The sequence below is a fragment of the Engystomops pustulosus genome, chromosome 7 (assembly GCF_040894005.1).
Source record: "Engystomops pustulosus chromosome 7, aEngPut4.maternal, whole genome shotgun sequence".
Lineage (NCBI taxonomy): Eukaryota > Metazoa > Chordata > Amphibia > Anura > Leptodactylidae > Engystomops > Engystomops pustulosus.
In genome coordinates this window covers 78,050,380-78,077,861 of record NC_092417.1, presented here as the reverse complement: position 1 = coordinate 78,077,861, position 27,482 = coordinate 78,050,380, and the positions used below count along the sequence as shown (strand labels likewise).

General features: G+C 40.2%; 1 protein-coding gene across 4 annotated transcripts; it reads left to right on the top strand.

Annotated features, from left to right (window-relative positions):
• Nucleotides 1–27,342, top strand: FCSK (fucose kinase). Of its 4 annotated transcripts, none has more exons than XM_072116989.1 (24): nucleotides 1–147; nucleotides 8,413–8,512; nucleotides 14,025–14,176; nucleotides 15,012–15,062; nucleotides 15,139–15,264; nucleotides 15,382–15,454; nucleotides 18,795–18,892; nucleotides 18,973–19,053; nucleotides 19,582–19,701; nucleotides 19,782–19,929; nucleotides 20,020–20,141; nucleotides 20,650–20,751; nucleotides 22,414–22,584; nucleotides 22,687–22,760; nucleotides 22,841–23,211; nucleotides 24,208–24,418; nucleotides 24,577–24,743; nucleotides 24,839–25,066; nucleotides 25,149–25,292; nucleotides 25,964–26,083; nucleotides 26,156–26,343; nucleotides 26,622–26,721; nucleotides 26,792–27,015; nucleotides 27,152–27,342. In XM_072116989.1, exons 1-24 carry the CDS (start codon nucleotides 106–108, stop codon nucleotides 27,233–27,235), a joined length of 3,297 nt encoding a protein of 1,098 aa, XP_071973090.1. In that variant the 5' UTR covers nucleotides 1–105; the 3' UTR covers nucleotides 27,236–27,342. The 4 variants fall into 4 exon arrangements, with proteins under 4 accessions (XP_071973090.1, XP_071973092.1, XP_071973091.1 ...); XM_072116991.1 differs by lacking the exon at nucleotides 1–147 and adding an exon at nucleotides 165–239; XM_072116990.1 differs by lacking the exon at nucleotides 1–147 and adding an exon at nucleotides 247–387.
• The last annotated feature ends 140 nt before the right edge of the window (nucleotides 27,343–27,482 follow it).

The window sequence follows — 27,482 nt, the reverse complement described above, 5'->3', positions numbered from 1 at the left end:
CACATCCTCCGTACAACACCCGAGGCTCGCAGCTCCCCATCTGCCCGCATCTCCTGCACCTACATATCACACCCAGCAGCCGCCTCTGAGTCATGTGACTTGCCAATGTCACATGGTTTTCACCAACTAGGAAGTGGCTGCTGTGAGGTACGTGATGTGTCAGGGGCACCGGCAGCGCTGACCGCCGTGTACAAGCAGCGAGCTCCAGACTGAATACTCAGCCCCAGGCGGTATAAGTAGTAAGAGCCCCGAAGAAAATAGTGCAGGGGGCGGCGCAAAGCGTGATACATCTCTCAGCTGTGACACTTCTAGAGGCGCCGCTAGTACCTGACTCCCGGGGTCCCTGCACAGTATAAGGGGGACTAACAGATCTCCCTGCAGCTTGAGGTATATAGTTATAATAGATCTCCCTGCAGCTTGAGGTATATAGTTATAATAGATCTCCCTGCAGTATGAGGTATATAGTTATAACAGATCTCCCTGCAGTATGAGCTAAATAGTTATAATAGATCTCCCTGCAGTATGAGGTATATAGTTATAATAGATCTCCCTGCAGTATGAGGTATATAGTTATAATAGATCTCCCTGCAGTATGAGGTATATAGTTATAATAGATCTCCCTGCAGCTTGAGGTATATAGTTATAATAGATCTACCTGCAGTATGAGGTATATGGTTATAACAGATCTCCCTGCAGTATGAGGTATATAGTTATAACAGATCTCCCTGCAGTATGAGGTATATAGTTATAACAGATCTCCCTGCAGCATGGGGTAAAGCGTAATAATAGATCTCCCTGCAGTATGAGGTATATAGTTATAATAGATCTCCCTGCAGTATGAGGTATATAGTTATAATAGATCTCCCTGCAGTATGAGGTATATAGTTATAATAGATCTCCCTGCAGTATGAGGTATATAGTTATAACAGATCTCCCTGCAGTATGAGGTATATAGTTATAATAGATCTCCCTGCAGTATGAGGTATATAGTTATAATAGATCTCCCTGAAGTATGAGGTATATAGTTATAACAGATCTCCCTGCAGTATGAGGTATATAGTTATAATAGATCTCCCTGCAGTATGAGGTATATAGTTATAATAGAACTCCCTGCAGTATGAGGTATATAGTTATAATAGAACTCCCTGCAGTATGAGGTATATAGTTATAACAGATCTCCCTGCAGTATGAGGTATATAGTTATAACAGATCTCCCTGCAGTATGAGGTATATAGTTATAACAGATCTCCCTGCAGTATGAGGTATATAGTTATAATAGATCTCCCTGCAGTATGAGGCATATAGTTATAATAGATCTCCCTGCAGTATGAGGTATATAGTTATAATAGATCTCCCTGCAGTATGAGGTATATAGTTATAACAGATCTCCCTGCAGTTTGAGGTATATAGTTATAATAGATCTCCCTGCAGTATGAGGTATATAGTTATAATAGATCTCCCTGCAGTATGAGGTATATAGTTATAACAGATCTCCCTGCAGTTTGAGGTATATAGTTATAACAGATCTCCCTGCAGTATGAGGTATATAGTTATAACAGATCTCCCTGCAGTATGAGGTATATAGTTATAATAGATCTCCCTGCAGTATGAGGTATATAGTTATAATAGATCTCCCTGCAGTATGAGGTATATAGTTATAATAGATCTCCCTGCAGTATGAGGTATATAGTTATAATAGATCTCCCTGCAGTATGAGGTATATAGTTATAACAGATCCCCCTGCAGTATGAGGTATATAGTTATAATAGATCTCCCTGCAGTATGAGGTATATAGTTATAACAGATCTCCCTGCAGTATGAGGTATATAGTTATAACAGATCTCCCAGCAGTATGAGGTATATAGTTATAACAGATCTCCCAGCAGTATGAGGTATATAGTTATAACAGATCTCCCTGCAGCTTGAAGTATATAGTTATAACAGATCTCCCTGCAGCTTGAGGTATATAGTTATAATAGATCTCCCTGCAGTATGAGGTATATAGTTATAATAGATCTCCCTGCAGTATGAGGTATATAGTTATAACAGATCTCCCTGCAGTATGAGGTATATAGTTATAATACATCTCCCTGCAGTATGAGGTATATAGTTATAATAGATCTCCCTGCAGTATGAGGTATATAGCTATAACAGATCTCCCTGCAGTATGAGGTATATAGTTATAATACATCTCCCTGCAGTATGAGGTATATAGTTATAATACATCTCCCTGCAGTATGAGGTATATAGTTATAATAGATCTCCCTGCAGTATGAGGTATATAGTTATAATAGATCTCCCTGCAGTATGAGGTATATAGTTATAACAGATCTCCCTGCAGTATGAGGTATATAGTTATAATAGATCTCCCTGCAGTATGAGGTATATAGCTATAACAGATCTCCCTGCAGTATGATGTATATAGTTATAATACATCTCCCTGCAGTATGAGGTATATAGTTATAATAGATCTCCCTGCAGTATGAGGTATATAGTTATAATAGATCTCCCTGCAGTATGAGCTAAATAGTTATAATAGATCTCCCTGCAGTATGAAGTATATAGTTATAATAGATCTCCCTGCAGTATGAGGTATATAGTTATAATAGATCTCCCTGCAGTATGAGGTATATAGTTATAACAGATCTCCCTGCAGTATGAGGTATATAGTTATAACAGATCTCCCTGCAGTATGAGGTATATAGTTATAACAGATCTCCCTGCAGTATGAGGTATATAGTTATAACAGATCTTCCTGCAGTATGAGGTATATAGTTATAACAGATCTTCCTGCAGTATGAGGTATATAGTTATAATAGATCTCCCTGCAGTATGAGGTATATAGTTATAATAGATCTCCCTGCAGTATGAGGTATATAGTTATAACAGATCTCCCTGCAGTTTGAGGTATATAGTTATAATAGATCTCCCTGCAGTATGAGGTATATAGTTATAACAGATCTCCCTGCCATATGAGGTATATAGTTATAATAGATCTCCCTGCAGTATGAGGTATATAGTTATAACAGATCTCCCTGCAGTTTGAGGTATATAGTTATAACAGATCTCCCTGCAGTATGAGGTATATAGTTATAATAGATCTCCCTGCAGTATGAGGTATATAGTTATAATAGATCTCCCTGCAGTATGAGGTATATAGTTAAAATAGATCTCCCTGCAGTATGAGGTATATAGTTATAACAGATCTCCCTGCAGTTTGAGGTATATAGTTATAACAGATCTCCCTGCAGTATGAGGTATATAGTTATAATAGATCTCCCTGCAGTATGAGGTATATAGTTATAATAGATCTCCCTGCAGTATGAGGTATATAGTTATAATAGATCTCCCTGCAGTATGAGGTATATAGTTATAATAGATCTCCCTGCAGTATGAGGTATATAGTTATAACAGATCTCCCTGCAGTATGAGGTATATAGTTATAACAGATCTCCCAGCAGTATGAGGTATATAGTTATAACAGATCTCCCTGCAGCTTGAGGTATATAGTTATAACAGATCTCCCTGCAGTATGAGGTATATAGTTATAATAGATCTCCCTGCAGTATGAGGTATATAGTTATAACAGATCTCCCTGCAGTTTGAGGTATATAGTTATAATAGATCTCCCTGCAGTATGAGGTATATAGTTATAATAGATCTCCCTGCAGTATGAGGTATATAGTTATAACAGATCTCCCTGCAGTTTGAGGTATATAGTTATAACAGATCTCCCTGCAGTATGAGGTATATAGTTATAACAGATCTCCCTGCAGTATGAGGTATATAGTTATAATAGATCTCCCTGCAGTATGAGGTATATAGTTATAATAGATCTCCCTGCAGTATGAGGTATATAGTTATAATAGATCTCCCTGCAGTATGAGGTATATAGTTATAATAGATCTCCCTGCAGTATGAGGTATATAGTTATAACAGATCTCCCTGCAGTATGAGGTATATAGTTATAATAGATCTCCCTGCAGTATGAGGTATATAGTTATAACAGATCTCCCTGCAGTATGAGGTATATAGTTATAACAGATCTCCCAGCAGTATGAGGTATATAGTTATAACAGATCTCCCAGCAGTATGAGGTATATAGTTATAACAGATCTCCCTGCAGCTTGAGGTATATAGTTATAACAGATCTCCCTGCAGTATGAGGTATATAGTTATAATAGATCTCCCTGCAGTATGAGGTATATAGTTATAATAGATCTCCCTGCAGTATGAGGTATATAGTTATAATAGATCTCCCTGCAGTATGAGGTATATAGTTATAATAGATCTCCCTGCAGTATGAGGTATATAGTTATAACAGATCTCCCTGCAGTATGAGGTATATAGTTATAATAGATCTCCCTGCAGTATGAGGTATATAGTTATAACAGATCTCCCTGCAGTATGAGGTATATAGTTATAACAGATCTCCCTGCAGTATGAGGTATATAGTTATAACAGATCTCCCTGCAGCTTGAGGTATATAGTTATAACAGATCTCCCTGCAGCTTGAGGTATATAGTTATAATAGATCTCCCTGCAGTATGAGGTATATAGTTATAATAGATCTCCCTGCAGTATGAGGTATATAGTTATAACAGATCTCCCTGCAGTATGAGGTATATAGTTATAATACATCTCCCTGCAGTATGAGGTATATAGTTATAATAGATCTCCCTGCAGTATGAGGTATATAGCTATAACAGATCTCCCTGCAGTATGAGGTATATAGTTATAATACATCTCCCTGCAGTATGAGGTATATAGTTATAATACATCTCCCTGCAGTATGAGGTATATAGTTATAATAGATCTCCCTGCAGTATGAGGTATATAGTTATAATAGATCTCCCTGCAGTATGAGGTATATAGTTATAATAGATCTCCCTGCAGTATGAGGTATATAGTTATAACAGATCTCCCTGCAGTATGAGGTATATAGTTATAACAGATCTCCCTGCAGTATGAGGTATATAGTTATAATAGATCTCCCTGCAGTATGAGGTATATAGTTATAATAGATCTCCCTGCAGTATGAGGTATATAGTTATAATACATCTCCCTGCAGTATGAGGTATATAGTTATAATAGATCTCCCTGCAGTATGAGGTATATAGTTATAACAGATCTCCCTGCAGTATGAGGTATATAGTTATAATAGATCTCCCTGCAGTATGAGGCATATAGTTATAACAGATCTCCCTGCAGTATGAGGTATATAGCTATAACAGATCTCCCTGCAGTATGATGTATATAGTTATAATACATCTCCCTGCAGTATGAGGTATATAGTTATAATAGATCTCCCTGCAGTATGAGGTATATAGTTATAATAGATCTCCCTGCAGTATGAGCTAAATAGTTATAATAGATCTCCCTGCAGTATGAAGTATATAGTTATAATAGATCTCCCTGCAGTATGAGGTATATAGTTATAATAGATCTCCCTGCAGTATGAGGTATATAGTTATAACAGATCTCCCTGCAGTATGAGGTATATAGTTATAACAGATCTTCCTGCAGTATGAGGTATATAGTTATAACAGATCTTCCTGCAGTATGAGGTATATAGTTATAATAGATCTCCCTGCAGTATGAGGTATATAGTTATAATACATCTCCCTGCAGTATGAGGTATATAGCTATAACAGATCTCCCTGCAGTATGAGGTATATAGTTATAATAGATCTCCCTGCAGTATGAGGTATATAGTTATAATAGATCTCCCTGCAGTATGAGGTATATAGTTATAACAGATCTCCCTGCAGTATGAGGTATATAGTTATAATAGATCTCCCTGCAGTATGAGGTATATAGTTATAACAGATCTCCCTGCAGTATGAGGTATATAGTTATAATACATCTCCCTGCAGTATGAGGTATATAGTTATAACAGATCTCCCTGCAGTATGAGGTATATAGTTATAATAGATCTCCCTGCAGTATGAGGTATATAGTTATAATACATCTCCCTGCAGTATGAGGTATATAGTTATAATAGATCTCCCTGCAGTATGAGGTATATAGTTATAATAGATCTCCCTGCAGTATGAGGTATATAGCTATAACAGATCTCCCTGCAGTATGAGGTATATAGTTATAATAGATCTCCCTGCAGTATGAGGTATATAGTTATAACAGATCTCCCTGCAGTATGAGGTATATAGTTATAATACATCTCCCTGCAGTATGAGGTATATAGTTATAATAGATCTCCCTGCAGTATGAGGTATATAGTTATAATAGATCTCCCTGCAGTATGAGGTATATAGTTATAACAGATCTCCCTGCAGTATGAGGTACATAGTTATAATAGATCTCCCTGCAGTATGAGGTATATAGCTATAACAGATCTCCCTGCAGTATGAGGTATATAGTTATAATACATCTCCCTGCAGTATGAGGTATATAGTTATAATAGATCTCCCTGCAGTATGAGGTATATAGTTATAATAGATCTCCCTGCAGTATGAGGTATATAGTTATAACAGATCTCCCTGCAGTATGAGGTATATAGTTATAATAGATCTCCCTGCAGTATGAGGTATATAGCTATAACAGATCTCCCTGCAGTATGATGTATATAGTTATAATACATCTCCCTGCAGTATGATGTATATAGTTATAACAGATCTCCCTGCAGTATGAGGTATATAGCTATAACAGATCTCCCTGCAGTATGATGTATATAGTTATAATACATCTCCCTGCAGTATGAGGTATATAGTTATAACAGATCTCCCTGCAGTATGAGGTATATAGTTATAACAGATCTCCCTGCAGTATGAGGTATATAGTTATAATAGATCTCCCTGCAGTATGAGGTATATACCTATAACAGATCTCCCTGCAGTATGATGTATATAGTTATAATACATCTCCCTGCAGTATGAGGTATATAGTTATAACAGATCTCCCAGCAGTATGAGCTAAATAGTTATAATAGATCTCCCTGCAGTATGAGGTATATAGTTATAATAGATCTCCCTGCAGTATGAGCTAAATAGTTATAATAGATCTCCCTGCAGTATGAGGTATATAGTTATAATAGATCTCCCTGCAGTATGAGGTATATAGTTATAATAGATCTCCCTGCAGTATGAGGTATATAGTTATAACAGATCTCCCTGCAGTATGAGGTATATAGTTATAATAGATCTCCCTGCAGTATGAGGTATATAGCTATAACAGATCTCCCTGCAGTATGAGGTATATAGTTATAATACATCTCCCTGAAGTATGAGGTATATAGTTATAATAGATCTCCCTGCAGTATGAGGTATATAGTTATAATAGATCTCCCTGCAGTATGAGCTAAATAGTTATAATAGATCTCCCTGCAGTATGAGGTATATAGTTATAATACATCTCCCTTCAGTATGAGCTAAATAGTTATAATACATCTCCCTGCAGTATGAGGTATATAGTTATAACAGATCTCCCTGCAGTATGAGGTATATAGTTATAACAGATCTCCCTGCAGTATGAGGTATATAGTTATAATACATCTCCCTTCAGTATGAGCTAAATAGTTATAATACATCTCCCTGCAGTATGAGGTATATAGTTATAATACATCTCCCTGCAGCATCGGGTAAAGAGTTATAACAGATCTGAGTGTTGCATAGGATATAGAGTTATAACAGATCTAAGTGTAGCATAGGATATAGATTTATAACAGATCTAACTGTAGCATAGGATATAGAGTTATAATAGATCTGAGTGTAGCATGGGATATAGCGTTATAATAGATCTGAGTGTAGCATGGGATATAGAGTTATAATAGATCTGAGTGTAGCATGGGATATAGCGTTATAATAGATCTGAGTGTAGCATGGGATATAGCGTTATAATAGATCTGAGTGTAGCATGGGATATAGCGTTATAATAGATCTGAGTGTAGCATGGGATATAGCGTTATAATAGATCTGAGTGTAGCATGGGATATAGCGTTATAATAGATCTGAGTGTAGCATGGGATATAGCGTTATAATAGATCTGAGTGTAGCATGGGATATAGAGTTATAATAGATCTGAGTGTAGCATGGGATATAGCGTTATAATAGATCTGAGTGTAGCATGGGATATAGCGTTATAATAGATCTGAGTGTAGCATGGGATATAGAATTATAAGAGATCTCCCTGCAGTATGAATATTAGGAGGAAGGGAATGTAATAGTATCATAAGGACAACAGATATAGTACCGCTCGCTGAAGTATAGGATGTGGGATAGGGGGCATGCTACTGTGACATATGAATTGGGGTGGAATAAATATAATTACATGGGGAACAGAGATATAGCAGAGGCCCCTGCAGTATATGGGATATAATTTGGGTCCCCTGCAATCTTAGTATGAGTTGCAGAAAGTGGATGTAGCCTTCAATCGGTAACTAATGTTTTCATCCAGGCTCAATTGGACGAACTGGTCAGGATGGAGTTGGACACAAACTGGACAGTTCTGGTTCTCACATGTCAGCACAAGGACAGCGTCCAGGCATTCCAGAGAGGTGAGACCTACACTAGCCATAAATTGGTCTAATCCCCAAAATTTACAGAGTAAGGGACTCCGAAAAACATTGTGATATATGATGCCAGGAGCCTCCTCTTTCTCTTCTGATAATTACAATTACAGTTTGCGCTGCAGTTCTGCGGGAAGGAAGGAACACCTTGTATCTTATATCACTATGATGCTAGGAGTCCCGTTCTCTGCAATGTGTTCTGACCAACCACAGTTGTGTGCTTTTTGCCCATGTGTTAGGCTGCATTCACACTGACGTTTGGGCGGGCATACGTCAGCCACGATGAAGAGGAGGAGTGATCCCTCCCCTCTCCATTGCAATGCATTACGTACGGCTGCAAGCTTGCGGCCATACATATGTCCCCCATATGGTCGTGTGAATGCGGACTAACCATGTGCTGGCCATTAAAAAACTGCACGTGCATTTTTTTCACTGTGCATGAGACCTTTGACTGCAAGGGAAATGTGTTAACAAACTGGACATTTTTGTAAAGTTAATTTTTTACATATAAGTCTGTGTCTTGTTTTCAAAGAATATTCACATTGAATTTTAGTTTTTGAGTTATTTGGGATAGATTTTTGAATTTAATAATGAGAAGTGTAGCGTCACAATTAGCAATGAAAACATTCTTTGCAAAAAAAACTAAATTTTTTTGTTGCTATTAATGAAATTAATAACCAGGACTCTCATATACAGTATGTGAAACACAACAGCACATGAAACCTAGATGCTGCCTGCGGGAAAACACACTTCTGGGAGCACTGCTTTGGCTGCTCATATATGTAGGCACAAAAATTTAATTACAATAAAAAATATATACAAAAGCCACAATAACCTTTTCTGAAAGAGAATCAGAGCGGGCACTAGATATGTGACCTGTTTTGTAAAGAGGACAACCTTGGATGACAAAACACTATTTATTTGGCACTGTATGGAACGTTGCGATACACATTCTTATATTTCTAACTGCAGCCTCATGGAAACCTCAATACTGCTACATCTTAGCTAGTTCTTTGTGTATGCTATCAGTCTGATGTGGCAGGAAAACCTGACACACTCTTCGGTCTGTTTACACAGCCAGTTCAGCAGCTCCAGACTTCACGGAACGTAGACTTTAGACATCCTTATGCCACACCAACTTTCTTCCACACAGACTTCTGCTGATCCGAATGGGTGGGGATGAAGTCAACTTAGAGAGGGACAAATACGAGATAAAGACGAGACCAGTCCGGTCTCAAAGCTCATTTTTATTATTTTTAATACACAAACAGGGGGATTTGTATTGTTAAAATCAACCTGTTGTTTTATAGGTGTTGGAAGAGTGAGTAATTTCACCAGTCGAATAGTTAGTAGAGCTCTGGAGGACATGTTATCTATATCTTTATTGTCTTTTGAGTTTTTAAACATAAAGAAACAATGGACATTGCATAAAACAAAACTAGATGTGCAAAAATAGACTGCAGACTAGATCCGCCATTTGAGACGCTTACTCTAAGAAGCTACGATACCTGGAATAGGATCAGGCTCCTATACTTTTAGGTACTTGGCGGATAGCCTTTCCTAAAGATTCCCTAGTGTCTTCCAGCACAGTGGAGAGAGATGTATTCTGCATATAATGGGGGTGATGTAAGCTTGAATACTAGAGGAATTTGAGCCTTAAATTTATTGAGAGTTTTAGGCAGTTTCCAGAGTCATCTGGAAGGGGTCTTGGCCTTGTGGCAAACAGCCCATGCAACAGAAAATTCTAATTTGGGGCACAGCAAACTAGTGTTGTTGAATAGACCAGTTAATATGCCATAATCATAGTTATAGAAAATGCATGTACACAATCTTAGTCTTCATGCACACGACCGTGTTCTTCACCAGGCCTTAGCCCAGACCGAATGGAGATTTGAGTGTGGCTGCTCCACAAAACAGGCAGGAAAAGGACCTGCTCTATCCTTTGCGACGGGGCTGTCTGGCTCATGGTTCGGTTAGACGCTCTTTGACCGCACCATGATCCGTGCTATAGACCCCCTATAATGGCCCCAATACAGCTGTGTGCATAGAGCCTTAGTCTGAACCAGATAAATCATGCTGTATGATTTATCTGGAGTATTTTAAGACTGTGGAGTCCTACTTTAGACCAACTAGTAGTTGTTCTAGTTTCCCACTGATTTTCCTGGCATCTGTTGCCACTTTTCATGAAATCACACTCCTTTTTTAGAACAACATGGAAAACTGCCTAAAAATGGTCTAAAACGCTCAATAAATGTGATGGAAGGCATTTCAGGTATAAATTACTTCAGAATTCTGGTGTAGACAGATTGATAAATCTTCCCCATTGTGTCATTTTGGTGTTAAATGAACACATCATAGGCATTTGGACCCAGAAGCCATCGCCAATCTATTATCCAGTACAGTGTTAGAATCACAATGATTTCCTTCCATATTATGAGGGATTTCATAGAAATAGACCATAAATGTTGCGTCGACTTGTAAGCATTTACAGGTGCAGAGAAGATATCCCATAACATAGGTATATCATTTATCACAATCCGAAAATCTTGTAATCTACATTTAGGGATTAGTTTGTCTGAGTCCAGCGTTTCCCCAAAAACAACATTGAAGATCCTCTACAAAGCGTAGGAAGTTCCTGATATTCTAAGGACCTCCAGAGGCCTAGGTTGTTCTGACTATTTTCAGGATTGTTGGTCACATTGAAAGTTTTCTGCATCTTCCAGGGATGGAATTCTAGCAGGTTTTGGTGGTTGTCAGCTGTGATCCAGTCGGTAATAGTTGGCAAGGAATAGTAGTTGTGTCTCTTTGTTTACCAAGCAGCGTGAAAGGGAAGACCCTTCAGAAGGGGATGTCATCTCATTGAAAGACCTCAGATTACAAGAAAAGAGATTAGACAGCAGGTCCTCAGGTAGATATCAGCATAGTAGTGGTGTATGTGGCTGTTAATCCAATTTGTGACAGTGACAGTACTCCATAAATGCTGTAGTCATGTGTAATGAGTAACAGGGGCATAGATTAATTATCCTGGTATGCCCTGTCTTGGCTTAACGAAAATCTACCACCAGGATCAAGGAATGTAAACCAAGCATATTTACATGCAGGTGTGTACCCCATTTGGCAGGATCCACTCTTCCTATACACCTGTTTAAGAATAAAATCTTTTTGTTAAAAAAGAAGCTAAAAGAAGAGCAGATCCTGCCAGAGGGGGCGCACACCAGAATGTCAGTGCACTTGGTTTACAATCCTTGATCCTAGTGGTAGATGTCCTTTAATTGATATGCCAAAATCATAGGTATAGGTAATGCTTGTGCTCAGTGCCGGCAATCACCAATATTTATTGATTTAGTGCAGCAGTTTGGGGAGGACACCAACCATGACAGGCAAGTATGCGGAGGGCAAGTCATAGTAACCAAACTAAACATGTGTCAGCGTACTCCTTAGTACTTATGAAGAGCAAACTTTGCAAATGAAAAGGGCATAATATACTCACAACACATACTTAAAAACACATAGAAGCATAGTTACAAAAACAGAGGCATTTGATTATACAGAATTACCTAGCATGAGCCTAAACATGATCAATAGTCCAGACGTGGAATAATAGGGAGTCAGCTGAGGGGTTAGCTACATACTTAAAGAAAGACAGACAGATCATTGCAATCATTCAAACCCATAGTCCCTAAGGCATCATATTTAATAATGTATTTCGCTTCCTGTCTCAACAAGATCAGTGAGGGATCGCTTCCAGCTGGAGCAATTTCGACTTTTTCTAAACCTCCAAACTGTAATACTTCAGGATTGCCAGCATGGCATTCTCTAACGTGGGTAACTAAGCTAGGTCAACCATTCCCCTTATCCTGGTGAACAAACATCTGATAGTTTTACCAATTTAGTATTTTACACAAGGGCAGATCATCACATAGACCACAAAAGTAGTCCTACAGGTAATGAATAACCTGACCCTGTGGAAAAATCCTCTGATACGAATATTCCTAGTTCGCAAGTTGCAGAAATTGCAGTGGCCGGATTTATATTTACAGTACCTTTAGGAATACATTTATTTAACCAGTTAGTATAGGGTACAGCATACCTGCTTCTTACCAGTTGATTCCTTATTGTAGTACTAATTTTTGTATATGGCAGCCCTGATGGCTCCATCATGTGGACTAAATGCGAACGTGAAAGAGAATCTTTTCTCTCTCATTCCCACGATTGTTGGTAATTAGGCTCCTGCTAGGTAATTCTGTATAATCTAATGCCTCCGTGGTTGTAACTGTGCGTCTATGTGCCATTTTTAATTATGTGTTGTGATTATATTATGTCCTTTTAATTTGCACAGTTTGCACTTCATGAGTACTATAGAGTACGCTGATACATTTTTGTTACTGTGACGACCCACCACCTTGATAAAGCGCACAGTTGCTCGAAGCGGCCTGTTGTCTGTGGTTTGCATCCTTCCCGCACTGCAACACTGAATCAATAAAGATTTTCAATTTTATTCCTTTTGGTGAATACCACTACTTTTTTCTACTTGGATGTTATATGGATTTTTATTCCCGGGTTGAGCACCACCGTGGATGTCATACCTGCTTGTGCTTGTTCCACCCCACTACTCAGCGGTGCCATTTATACTAGTCTCGTTTTGATGCCCAGCTGTGCCCCTTCGTTATTTTCTTTCATGATGATCAACTAGAGCTATTTTAAAAACCGTACAGAATTAGACTTAAAGGGGTATTCCCATCTGGCCATTGACATTTAAATAAATTCATTTGCCATATGTAAACATTTCTTCAATTGGAAGTTATTAAAAAAATGTTTCTGTGTGAAGATTATTGCTCTTAAATGTAGTCATGTTGTCGCTTTTGAAACCATATAGCTTCCTCGGATATGAGCACCTCACAATTTGGTAGCTGTTGCCAAACATGCACTATTGAGTCCTGCCTGACCACCTGGATTCAGTGATCATTACCACAGGACGGCTATGGGACATGTAGTAACTCCCAGACATTTCATTTACAAAAACCTTTTGTTTCTTTGTGCAATCCCTCCAGCAGAGGTGGCCGTATCCAAGGACACAGTCTTGTTTCTAAGGGACCATATGACTATATTTATGAGAAATTAACTACACACACACATATACATACATAGATATATATATATATATATATATATATATATATATCTAATTGAGGAAATGTGTGTGTATATATATATATATATATATATATATACACCGTATATATATCTGGCAGATTAATGAAACTGAATGTGAGTGCCCAGATGAGAATACCCCTTTAACTTATTCCTCACATTCTGGCACATTCTTTTAGTTGACTTAGTTTTTACAACAGAAAATGTGTCCAAATTTAGCACATTTTTGAAGGGTGGACGCGCAATCTAATTCCCACTTTTAACTAGCCCATGCCCTTTTCTGACAAGCCTTTACGGACCAATAAAGCTTATAAAGACTCACAGGACGTATCCCTCATTGTTCTCCTAGAATTAGAGCTCAGACAGCGTCGGGGTCTTCTTCCTTCTGACACCATTTTACTGACTGTTGAAGACCCCCAGGCTCGTGTGGGAAGTGGAGGAGCTACCTTGAATGCCCTCCTCGTTGCTGCAGAGCATCTAAGTGCCCGGGCAGGTTACACGGTAAGTGATGTGTATGTATGTGATGTTTTGCACACTTCTGCTGTTTTCATGGTAAGGAAAAAAGATTCTTTGTACCTAATAAGCCAGTGGTTGGATAAATAAAAATTGAGGATCCTGTCATTGATACCTTTTATTGGATAAAATGGATAAATAAAAATTGCAAGTTCATGCCTCCTCACCAGACATGGTATCAGAGGTCCTCTGAGCATTTTTTTTTATATATAGTTTTTATTTTCCACTTATATTATTATAATTATTATTATTTTATGCAGGGTAGACATATTTAATCTATCTTCATACATAAATAGATTATTTAGGAAATTCTACATTGTACCGACATAATCTGAACTGGGGGCAGAAGTCCATCATAGCAATGCGCATAGAGAATCAGCAGCATTTGTTTTCCCATCAAACGTATTTATGACATAGCCAGTGGACCTACCTGTGGGACCTGCACTGACTGACCCCATTACTGCAGCAGGGCTGAAAGGAGAGTGTACCGCATGTGTCCACTCTTCATTCAACTCTATGGGGGCGTTAATACAACCTCTGCATGGTATAACACATCAAGTTTACTATTATCGCTTATTTTACTATTTTTTACTATTACTATTTTCAATGAGAGGAAAATATTATGTTTACAATCTTGCATGCCCTTACACAATCTATACACTGGTTTAAAGATAACTATTAGATATTGTGTAATACTATGCCCGATGAATAGAGCTAAGTAGTCTTAAAAGATTTCCATCAACTTTTTTTAGTTAGCCAATAAAATGTTTCAATAGCTAGGGACTAATTTTTATGTGTATTCATTGTGTTGTTTGCATTGCAGGTAGTTTCCTCTGACGTCCTGCAGGGGGCGCGACTGCTCATCCTGCACACAGTGAGTAATGGCACTAAGAGAGGGGGGGGGGGGCTTCTGAGATCGGGGCTCAATAGATGTCGAACTTCTGTAATAGGGTCGGGATTTCCTTTTTGATGATTGTGGACGAGGTTTCACCACTCTCCCTGTGGAGGATCCCCTGATGGCGGTGGAGTCTCTGACCTGTAACATGGACAGTTTGCTGACTTTGCTAAGGCACCAGGTGAGATGCTGGTTCTTTGTGATCAGTGTTGTGCCCTGGCAGCTGGATGGACTGAGGTAATACTGGCATGGCAGGTATCCTCCAGTAGTCACTGAAAATGTACCCTTCTCCCTTCAGCTGTGTCCGGAGTCTCCTCCTGGTGTCTGGATTTGTAGTATGGACATGACACTGACCCTTCACACCAAGCCGCGTGAGTTTGGAGTTTGATAAAAGATTGTTCATATATTTATTCACTGCTTGCCTTTGACTACTCTGGGGCCACTGAGCGCAGAACCTTCTCAGATCCCCCTCTTTTCACTCAGCCTCCATTTCTACTGCACCCACTGCTCACCACTGGCGCCTCCTTCAATGGTCGCTTACATATCAACATACTTGTATTAATCAATAACACAAGTGAATGTGGCAGTTGTAGTTTTGTACATTTAAAAATGTTAATAAAAATGATCTGATGTGACCATACAAGCGAATACAAGGAACTTTCTATTTGCTCATCTCATGATCCCTCCCTTGCTATTGAGTTTCACTCATAAATCTTTGTTGCATTCCATGGTATCACAAGCCCCACTCATACTAATGCTAAATAAATACACAACAACAACAACTTTTTGGAACAATTTTGGCCGCAGCGATTATTATGGGTTACATAAATAACTTTAATAAATAAACAATTCATAAGTAAATACTCATTTAAATAAATAATTTAATGACTAAATCCCACTAGTAAATGCCAGCGACAAATTACATCATACATAAAATAAAGGGAGGGGGGGGGGGGGTAACTGTTTCTTCTTTTCTAGCTGGACTTGAAAAATTCTCTCACCAGCTTCACCTGATGAACTGCTGGACCAGGCAGAATTCCTTTCATTTATCACCTTCTGTGTTTCCCGCCTAAAAACTGCTGCCAATCGGCTGTTCAGTTCCAGATGTTTTGCCCAGCAACTGGAAGCTTCCAGAGAAGACTATACCAACTACTGTAATAGGGAAATGAAACTTCACATTTACCACAGCAACAGCACATACCATTCTTATACTATCTCTATTAAAGGGAACCTACCACCACGAATCTACCTATAAAGGTAGATCGGGTGGTAGGTGGATGTATGGGACGTGAGGATAGCCCTTTTTAGAGCTAATCCTCACGTCCCCGCTAGCGTCACATAAACTTTATTGCCCTAATATGTTCATTTAATTAAGCGGCTACCGGGGCGTGGAGTAGCCGGACACGAGGCTACACGGCGCGGCTACTCCACGCCCCAGTAGCTGCTTTCCCCCGCCTACCCTGTGATCTTCGGCACGCAGCTCCTGGCAGCTGCGCGCCCTCGTCCGAGAAGCCGGAGTTCTGCGCATGCGCAGTAACTCCGGCCAAGATGCGCGATCTCGGGAACGAGGCCGGAGTTACTGCGCATGCGCAGAACTCCGGCTTCTCGGACGAGGGCGCGCAGCTGCCAGGAGCTGCGCGCCGAAGATCACAGGGTAGGCGGGGGAAAGCAGCTACTGGGGCGTGGAGTAGCCGCGCCGTGTAGCCTCGTGTCCGGCTACTCCACGCCCCGGTAGCCGCTTAATTAAATTAACATATTAGAGCAATAAAGTTTATGTGACGCTAGCGGGGACGTGAGGATTAGCTCTAAAAAGGGCTATCCTCACGTCCCATACATCCACCTACCACCCGATCTACCTTTATAGGTAGATTCGTGGTGGTAGGTGCCCTTTAACCCTATACATACCTAACTCATACAAATCACTAAAGCTATAACTAACATATACTAACTAATGCCAGAAGGGGGGGGGGGGGCTGTGATTCCATGCGTCCCCCAGCTTACAACTGGGGGGGGGGCCCTATCATGGTATCACAAGCCCCACTGATACTAATGCTAAATAAATACACAACAACGACTTTTTGGAACAATTTTGGCCGCGGCGTTTATTATGGGTTACATAAATAACTTAATAAATAATCAATTCATAAATAAATACTCATTTAAATAAATAATCAATTAAATAAATATTCTTTTAAAACCACCATAACAATTCCAACTCATCTAATAACTCTCAAGTTAAAATTAATAAACCAGTCCACCCAGCAATGACTGGGTGACTAAATCCCATAAGCCTTACCCTGAAAGGGGAAGGCCCCCCCCCCCACACACACACACTGCAGCCAACAATCAATAACATTCTGTAAACCTGTGCTAAAAACCTCAATACCAATATCTGATAAGTGCACCCAATCTAGACGGTAAAATATGATATCTCCTTCCAAATCCTGATGCCTGACAGGCCACCAAGACTGTGCAGGACATGGAAAAATTTATTCTTTTACAATTTTTATTTTTCCCGTACGAAAGCTCCTTACAAGACCGGATTAACCTAGGAACTATTTCCGAGAAGAACAAATGACCACATCTGGAAACATACCTTTCGCCAAAGCTAAATCATTTTATCATGTCCCACAGTAAACCAATTGTTTTTCTCCTACCTATGTCATTACCCCATTATGTACTATTAAAAGACCTAGATTAGGAAACACCTATCAATGAACGAACGTAGGTAAAAGATCCACCCACTTCAAACCTCTAACACCATGCCAGAATACCGATTGCCAAATTTTCAGAGTAGGGTCTTCGGGCTGCCCTCTTCTTGGCCCAATAAGCAAAAGAGTGTCCAACGATCCATACTGTTTCAAAGATAAAATAACTAGCACAATGCTATATTAGGTCTAACATATAACTTGAACCAGATGGACTCCCATCTTGCTGATTCAGTTGCAGCTCCTATCTGAATTGAATGGGCCAATAATTTTTTATAACCTAAACCCCATATTTGTTTTAATTTTTTTTTAAAAATGTATTTATTTTTAAACATTTCTTAAGAACTGCATTAAACTGAAAAATAGTTAACGGCAGACCATCATTATGTATTAACAAATACCCTTCACCCTGTGGCCTAACTTTCAACCAATCTACCATTGGGCATAAAACATTGCCTTATAAACTATGCAATCTGATTGTACATCCACTACCAAACTGATCTTTCTTAGACCTTCTGAGAAACAATTGTATAAAACCCTCTCTACATATCACATCCCTCAATAGCAATCCTGACTGAACTTTCTTACGCCGTCATCTCATTGCTGCCTGGTCAAAAGATGCATACTGAACAATTGCAAAATTTTTGTCAATCTCATCATTTAAGGTACTTTCTCTGGGTAAGATATGGCCAAGCAATCTTATTCATTTTTAACTATTTTGACATTTTTTTTACAACTGGGGGGCCCCTATTATCTTGCAAGCAAGACATACAAAAGCTTTCAGAGGCGTCAGATTACATAGAAGCTTCATGATATTGGGAGGGGGATTGAGAGCACCCACCAGATCAGAGTAAACTGGAAATCACACAGTTGCCTATGGAGGGATAAACTGCAGAGTTAAAGTTATATAATAACCATAAGTGTGGGTAAGCTTTACAAAACTGTCTTCAACACCGTGCTAAAATTCGACCTGTTCTGACCTCATTGTATGTGAAATATGCAGGGATGAATTGGGATCAGTTTCGTGGGGCTCGTGTAATCTCTCTGCCAGGAACCCCGGAATATGCCAGGAACCATGGTGTGTACCTGACAGATAAGCAGGTAAATGGTTGCACACCTCCCGCCATAGAGCTCTCTCTTCATAAGTAACTAAGTTCTTAGTTTCCTTCTCATTCTTTCAGGGGATTGTGAGAGACATCATATACCGTGGATCTACTGAGCAGATTGAAGCCTGTCTCATGGATGCACAACACGTTCCACTGGTATCCTCCACACATCTGCTCCATGGCCTTCCTTTGTGATGTATTCCTGATCTCCATGCTCTCTTTGGTTGCAGCTGTCTCTTATCACTCTTGCCACTTACTTTTCAGTCCCATCTCTTATTCCACCTGCTATCCTTTTTATGGTCTTGGCTGTGTTCACATGTGAATTTAGAAACACAAGGTACACCCCTGTGGGCATTGCTCGGTGACCGGTAACAAGCACCCACAGTTTTGCATTGTTTAAATACAAAGCAGTGGGTGCTCATTACTGATCGCATATGTTTCTATGGAAATGCCTATATGATTGGGCCGAGCACGGCCCCAACAGGGTTTGCCATGCATTTCTAAACTCAAGGCAATGTCCACACAGCCTCATTGTCATCTGTTTGGTTGTCTTTCCTTCATCGCTTATTCCCCCAATTGTCTCCACACTCTTTATTTTCAACTGCCTGTCTTATCCTCCCCTGTCCTCTATGGGCTGAGCTTTCTCTTTAATTTTCATTCTCTATTTCTTGTTATATCTCGCAGGTTTCAGGCATCGTCTTCCTTTCCACAGAGACAGCAGAACATTTCCTCAGCACTTTTGCAGCTGCCCCCCTGGATGGCTGCACATACCAGGGTTTGGACTCTGGTGCTGAGCCCCTTGAGGTGAGTTTGTGGCCTGGTCTTTGTATACCTCATCTAGGTGGAAGTCTTATACTCACAGTCTCCTACTCACTCATTTTCAGGTGTCCCTGTTCCTGGACGTTTTGTTGAGTATGTGTCGGGATATCACTGAAGAGATGTTCATCAATGAGAAATGTCAACTTAACCATAAGCTAATAAGTGCAAGGGCAGTCTTATGGAAGGAGTTGCATGACCTCCCACTGAGTATGGGTAGGTAGAATATTCAGACATGTCCGAGGTGCGTCTGTTATCAATGGGGAGGAAATACTCTGTTGATGAAAATGACTCTTCTGTCGGCAGTGTACATTCCTGATGGCAGCTACGAATACCTGTCCTCAAGCGCTCAAGATCACATTAATAATCTGGTTAAATCAGCCTCAGCTGGGGGCAACTGCAGCAAGATGGCACATTCTTCAGTCATGGTACAGTAGTGAAAGGCGGCATTTGGGAGCACAGTAAGGAGCTATATCCTGGTTTTTGACAGCTTTAGCAAAAATATCTGGGCAATTTAAGGCCCCTTCCACACTTGCGTTTTTCACGCGCGTGTTCTGCGCTTGCACTCTGACCCATTGTACTCAATGGGCTTTTTCAGACTTGCACCATACAAGTTTATGGAGATAATTCAAATACGCATTGCACTCTGAGACACATGCAAGTCCAATGCGTTTTTCATGCATCAATTGCCATAGAAAAGATAGAGCTCAGTCCATTATCTGAGCGTGAAAAACGCATTGAAATTGCATTGAAAATGTGCATGAAAAACTGAGACACTGAACAAACTCTGATCTAAAACTGATTGAACTCTGATGCAAAATGTCAGTTTTTCACTGACCAAACACTGATCGCACCCTGATCAGACTCTGACGTGATCTGCAACGCAAGTGTGGAAGGGGCCTAAGATACTCATTGTGAATTAATGTTTTCATTTAGAATCCTCAGCTGGTAGAAGATGGGAGCTGTGTGATCAACAGCTGCCTAAGTGGAGAGGTCTCTGTGTCCCCAGGAAGTGTCATTCAAAACTGTTACCTACAGGTAAATCACAACCAACCGCTGCCCCATACCCAGAATTTTCATTAAAGGGCATCTATCACATGTGTGCCCCCTCTGGCAGGATCTGCACTTCTTTAACCCTTTAAGGACCTCGTCCTTTTTTGATTTTTCACTCCCCACAATCAAAAATCTATAACTTTTTTTTTTTTACACTTAAAGAGCTCTGTGATGGATTGTTTTCTGTGTAACAAATTGCACTTCATAGTGATGGTATTTAATATTCCATGCCGTGTACTGGGAAGCAGGAAAAAAATTCCAAATGAAGTGAAATTGGTAAAAAAACGCATTTGCACCATATTCTTGTGGCTTGGAATTGACGGCTTTTACTGTGTGCCACAAATGACATGTCTACTTTATTATTTGGGTCTGTGCGATCACGGGGATAACAAAGTTGTATAGGTTTTATAATGTTTTCATACGTTTACAAAAATTAAAAAACTTGTGTACATTTTTTTATTTTGCCATCTTCTGGCGCTAATAACTTTTTTTTATACTTTGGTGTACAGGGCTGTGGGTGGTATCCTTTTTAGCAACTTTTGATGAAGTTTTCAGTGATACCATTTTTAGGACTGTACGACCTTTTTATCACTTTTTATTGATTTTTATATTTTTCAAAATGGCAAAAAAGTGCCATTTTCGACTTTGGGCGCTATTTTTCGTTACAGGATTAAACACAGTGAAAAAACGTTTTTATATTTTGATAGATCGGGCCTAATGTGTTTGTGATTTTTACTGTTTATTCAGATTTATATCAGTTCTAGGAAAAGGGGGGTTTGAATTACAATTTTTAGCTTTTTTTAATTTGATATATATTTTTTTAACTTTTTTAAATTTTTACTTTTACTATTTTTCAGACTCCCTAGGGTACTTTAACCCTAGGTTGTCCGATTGATCCAAGACAGTCTCAGGTCTTCGGAAGGTCGCTCTCCATGCACCCGCAGCCAACCCGTGACGGGTTGTTAAGGGGTTAAGCTTCTTATACCTTTTTTTTTAACAAAACAAGGCTTTTAAAATTATGCAAATGAGCCCGAGGGCTCTTAAGCTCCATAAGAGTCAGGCTTATTTGCATAAATTTTACAGCCCTTTGTTCTTAAAAAATAGGGCATAAGAAGCTAAAAGAACAGCAGATCTTGCAAGAGGGGGCGCATACCAGTATGTCTGTAGGTTTGATTTACAATTCTTGATTTGGTGATAGATGTCCTTTAAGTGATTTAGCATTTACTTACTTGAGTGCTGTCTGCAAACTCTCTGTGGATCTTTGTTTACATGTCTGAGCTCAGATGAATAGGAGAGACTGAAGGAGGAGAGTTATGATTATCCTGCTCACCCCTCCCCTCTCTCCGTGTCTATCATCGAGGACGGGCTGTGAGAGAAAGAGAGACAGTGGGCGATGCCATTAAGACAAAATGAAGGAATGAGAAAAGGGAAGTTGTGTGTATACTGTACGCAGGGGGCAGCATGGTGAGAACAGGAAAGAGGCAAAGGTACACATACATGAAAAGACATGTCTAAAGGAAAAGATTTATTGTAAAGTGGCCAACTCCTTAAACTTGCAGCCCATTTCTATTACTACTCTCCTATTGTTTGCTGCATCATTCTCAAGATGTGATGTTTACACCTGTTGTTCACTGCTTCACCTTACAGGGTCCCTTGTGTGTAGGCAGTGGGTGTCTTTTGAATGGAATTGACCACTTAGCATCCTCAGTTCTTCAAGGGCATAAGCTGAAGGATATTATTTTACAAGCACATCCCATCCGAGTCCAGTCACTGCCATTAACAGTGTACAGTCTGCTGGGGACAGATGACCATCTGAAGGTACTGTCCAACCTGTGCTTCCTGCCAGCTTGGTGGAATCAGTAGTAGATACACATGTATATGTTCTGTAACCTGATGCATTTTATATATTGTTTGCTTCAGTTCCCGGATGAGGGTGGATCCCCCACGTTTCTTAATATGCCATGGAGTGAGTTCTTCCAGAGAACAGGCATCTGGTGAGTGCTGAGTAGCTTGTGGTTCTGTGTCTAACTTCTCCTGTCTACATTGAACATTTTCTTATGTGCTTTACTTGCAGTGATCGTGACCTCTGGGGCCATGAAAGCAGTAGTGCGCGCAGTGTATTAACTGCTCCCTTGTTCCCTGTTCTTCACCCTTGTCAGACTCTGGGGGTTGGAAACGTTTTGTGGTTCCTCAGTCCAAAGGACCAAAATACCCAGCATCAACTTGAACTCTGGCGCAGTTCCTGGCGCATGTCCTGGCAGCAGATCCGTCAGAATCGTGATCAGGAGAGAGCACTGCAGGCACGAAGGGAACTGTTTTTTAGCCAGGCACAGGACAAAGTAAAGAGGATCCTTCTCAAAAGGGAAGAGAAGAGTTTAATGCCCATAATCCGGGCAGCTGTGGTGGATGGTACCTATCGCAAGCTCCTAGACACTCTTGATAATGGTGAGATTTTGATACAAGTCTGCTCTTCTCCACATATTAAAAGAAATCTACCATTTGATTTCATGCATTATGAACCAAACATACATTGGGAATGCTGTAGCTACACTGATGCAGAAACATATCTTGTTTAATCCCTGAGCTGAGTGGTTTTGTTGAAAAAACAATTATAACATTCAGGACCTTGGGAAAGCTGGATTGCTTCAGCCTGCTGTTGGTAAACACAATACACAGAGCTTTCTAAACAGTCTAGACAAGACTAATCAACCTGAGAGACGGTGCGAATGATTACTTCTTCCAGTCAGGCACAATACAGTGATTGCAGGGGTAAGCAGTAAGTACCGAGCACCAGCTCAGGGTGAGCTGGTGCCGGTGCTTAGTTTCGTTAGTGTTAATAACCGCTGTATCGTGGTTTTACCACTGTTTAAACTTTAGAGCAGAAGAGGCTTCGGGAGTGCCGGAGACGTTGCGCGAGCACGGTCGCGAGCGCAGCGCCGAAGCCTCTTCTGCTCTAAAGTTTAAACAGTGTTAAAACCACGATACAGCGGTTATTAACACTAATGAAACTAAGCACCAGCACCAGCTCACCCTGAGCTGGTGCTCGGTACTTACTGCTTACCCCTGCCATTCTAAATGGTAGGTTTCCTTTAAGCAGTTGATAGTTAATATGAGAGGAGAAGCCCTGAGCCAGGTATGCATTTTTTTTTTCAGCAAAACTACTCAGGGATTAAACAAGATCCTGCATCAGTGTAGCTACAGCATTCTTAAGGTATGTTTGGTTCACAATGCATAAAGTCAAATGGTAGATTTCCCTTTAGGGATAACAGAAGGCCACAATTATATGGGTTATGTCTGTGCAAAACAGGGCTGCACCTTTCTTAATAAGAAATATAGAAAATGATTCTCAGTGATGGTCAACAAGATTTGGGCTTATGGGTGACAGATAGCAGCACACACATAACAATACTGTGAGATTAAGCTGAGTTTTTGTCATTGCAGTTGCCTCCATGACTGATGACCCTGGGATCGCTGCCCGGGCCCTTGCCTGTGTGGCTGATCTCCTTGGCTGTATGGCAGGTAGGGAAGGAGGACTAAGGAGTGGACCAGCTGCTAATAAAGACTGGACTCCTGCTTACCTCCTGTTGGAAAAGGGCAATGTGATGCTAGGTGTGAAACTGCTGGCTGAGGAACGGGAAAGATGGCTGAGCAGGTAAAAGTTTTATTTGAGAAGGTGGAGGTAATTCATTGTGCTCAAGAAGAATAGGATACTTCTCTGATGTTCTGATGTGCCTCAGATTAGAAAGCTTTGTAGCAGTTGACTGGTATGACTCCACTGTCCTGACATTGCCTTCATTTGCCTCCCTTCAGACCAGCAATGCTGATCCGAGCGGCTCGTCATTATGAGGGAGCAGAGCAAATATTAATTCGCAGAGCAGTCATGTCTTCTTTCAAGTTTGTATCTATTAGCGAGAAGGAGTTACCGCTTCAGGGGCAGTGGGTGACTGCAGAGTGTCCGGCGCGTATTGATATGTCAGGTGAGTTCTGCTAGTAGACTCCAAACCTAATCCTGTTACTCTGTCTGTTCCCACTTAAATATATATCACTGGACTTTGCTTCTGTTCATTGCCAGGAGGCTGGAGTGACACCCCTCCAATCACATACGAGCATGGTGGTGCGGTGGTAAATGTAGCTGTGCTGGTGGATGGTCAGAGACCAATGGGTGCTCGAGCCCGGAGGATACCAGAGCCGTTACTGCGTCTCTCCAGTAAGAGTGGCCCACCTGGGGCTGAATTCCATACAAACCTGACTTGTAGAAGTCTTGCTGATCTGCAGGATTACTGTCAGCCTCAAGCACCAGGTGACATGAGTAATATAAATTCATATGCGCTGAAACTTCCCATCAATACCCATGTGACATTATGTTGTCACCTTCTTAACAGGGGCATTACTGAAAGCTGCATTCATCTGCACCAAGACTGTCAACTTGACATTTGAGAAGATGTTGTCTGAACAACTTGCTGGGAAGTATGGTGGTGGGTTTGAGCTGCAAACATGGTCTAACCTGCCACACGGATCTGGTTTGGGTAGGTCATAAATGTCTTATAAGTAAACATTGTTTTTCTGGATGGATGGTGGTCCCTGGTTTACCTGTGGTTCGTTTGCTAAGAGATGATATGATCCAAGTCTATCTTACGTATATGAGCCAGTATAAGAAACTGGGCTTGGGCTCCTTTGCTTTCATGGCCGTTCCCTCTGAGCATATAAGCATCAATGTGCTTCTTATTGCTATATTGTGGCGGATGTATCTGCTACTTTAGTGGTTAAACTATTCCATTTACTTGAGTTGCTGCCGTTTCACTAAGTCTGTGCTGGAGGGAGGGTTTCTTCACATATAACTTTATTCTTTTTGTATGTTTACATTGACACAAAAGAAATAATGTATGGTTCGTGTTATGATGTTTTCTGTTGGAAAAGGAGTTGGAGTTTAGTTAAAAAAAAAAATATATATATCCAATTTAAAATAAAAAGTAGTTTTCCAACAAGATGATAGATTCTCCATAATATAAACTCTCTCATAAACTATAGTAGCAGGCATTGCAAATCTGCTTGGTAACACAAGCACATCAGGGAGCGTATCCTCTGCAGACAAATCTGTTGCATACATTTACACTTCATGTGAATCCACTGTTTTGCTCATTTACAATGTCCTTGCTGGTTTCCATACTATTCACTTTCCATATGGGTTTCCCTGCAGGAACAAGCAGCATCCTGGCTGGGGCAGTAATGGTGGTGCTGTATGAAGCATCTGGGAGGTCAGTGGACGCAGAATCTTTAATCCACGCGGTTCTTCACCTAGAGCAGGTGCTCACTACAGGTACAGCCTTCACCGAGCATTACTGTAGACAGAATTGAATAGGATTTGTCTTCAGTATGTCTTTGTTGTCAGGGGGAGGCTGGCAGGACCAGGTTGGAGGACTAATTCCAGGAGTCAAGATTGGCCGCTCAGCACCAGAACTTCCTCTTCATGTAACCATTGAATGTCTCCAGTTGCCTGATGGGTTTTTGGAGACCTTAAACCAACATCTCCTGCTTGTTTATACAGGAAAAACTCGCCTAGCTCGCAATCTATTGCAGGTACTATATATTTGTCAACTAAACCATAATCAACATAATGTAATTTTATGGAGGAAAATTATATAGAAACTAACCTACAGCACATGGCTGTACTACTATGCATTGTGGTAGGGTATTTATCTATGTCAACTATGGAGTCATAATATACACTAAAACACTTTCAGAAAAGTGGACATATTTCTTGTGTAAACTTAATGAATTGGTGGTGGAAAGTTAGACAACAGTTTTAAATTAGGGCAGATTTATATAACTATACTTTAAATAAATGTGCTCCTCAGGATGTTCTCAGAAATTGGTATGCTCGCCTCCCTGACATCCTACAAAATGTTGACGCACTGGTAAACAATGCTGAGCTCTGTGCAGAGTCCTTCCAGAAAGGTAAGACTGTCCACTATACCAGATATGTTTAAAAAAGTCCAATCATATGACATCTTGTACTGTCTTATAGGGGATATACAGCTTCTTGGAAAATGTCTATCCATATACTGGCAACAGAAAAAGTGCATGGCCCCTGGCTGTGAGCCGCAGGCTGTACGGAGAATTATGGACACGTTAGAGCCCTATGTGTATGGGCAAAGTTTAGCAGGGGCTGGCGGAGGTGGCTTCCTTTACATACTGACCAAAAAGCCAAACCAGAAAAATGTCCTGCAGAACCTGCTTGAAAGGATACAGGTATTTGGCAGCACCCACAGATGGGATGGGGGGGATCAAGGGTAGCAGGTCCATCAGCATTAACAAGGTTATAATATTCATGTCACCCCAAATGAATCCATAACTTGAAGTCGAAATACAACTTTTTTTTTTCTAGGGTCTGGAGAGATGCCGCGTCCACACTGTACAGGTGGAAACAACGACTTTCATGGTACGGCTGGAGAATGATAAAGACATCTGAATGTAACACAAGCCAAATTATAATCATCATTGGTTGGAGACATATGTGGATACACGTTGTTTTTTTTTTGTGATGAATGTGTTCAGCAGTAATTGGTTTATATCCCATTGTAAAGATATTCTGCTTACTCTAGCCTGCGTCACATTGTAATTATTTTGGTTGGACTATGGCGATGCCCTCTACTGACTGGACAAGTTGTCCTACGGGTAGTTTACAGATTTAGCCATAAATGAAAAAGCCACTTAAA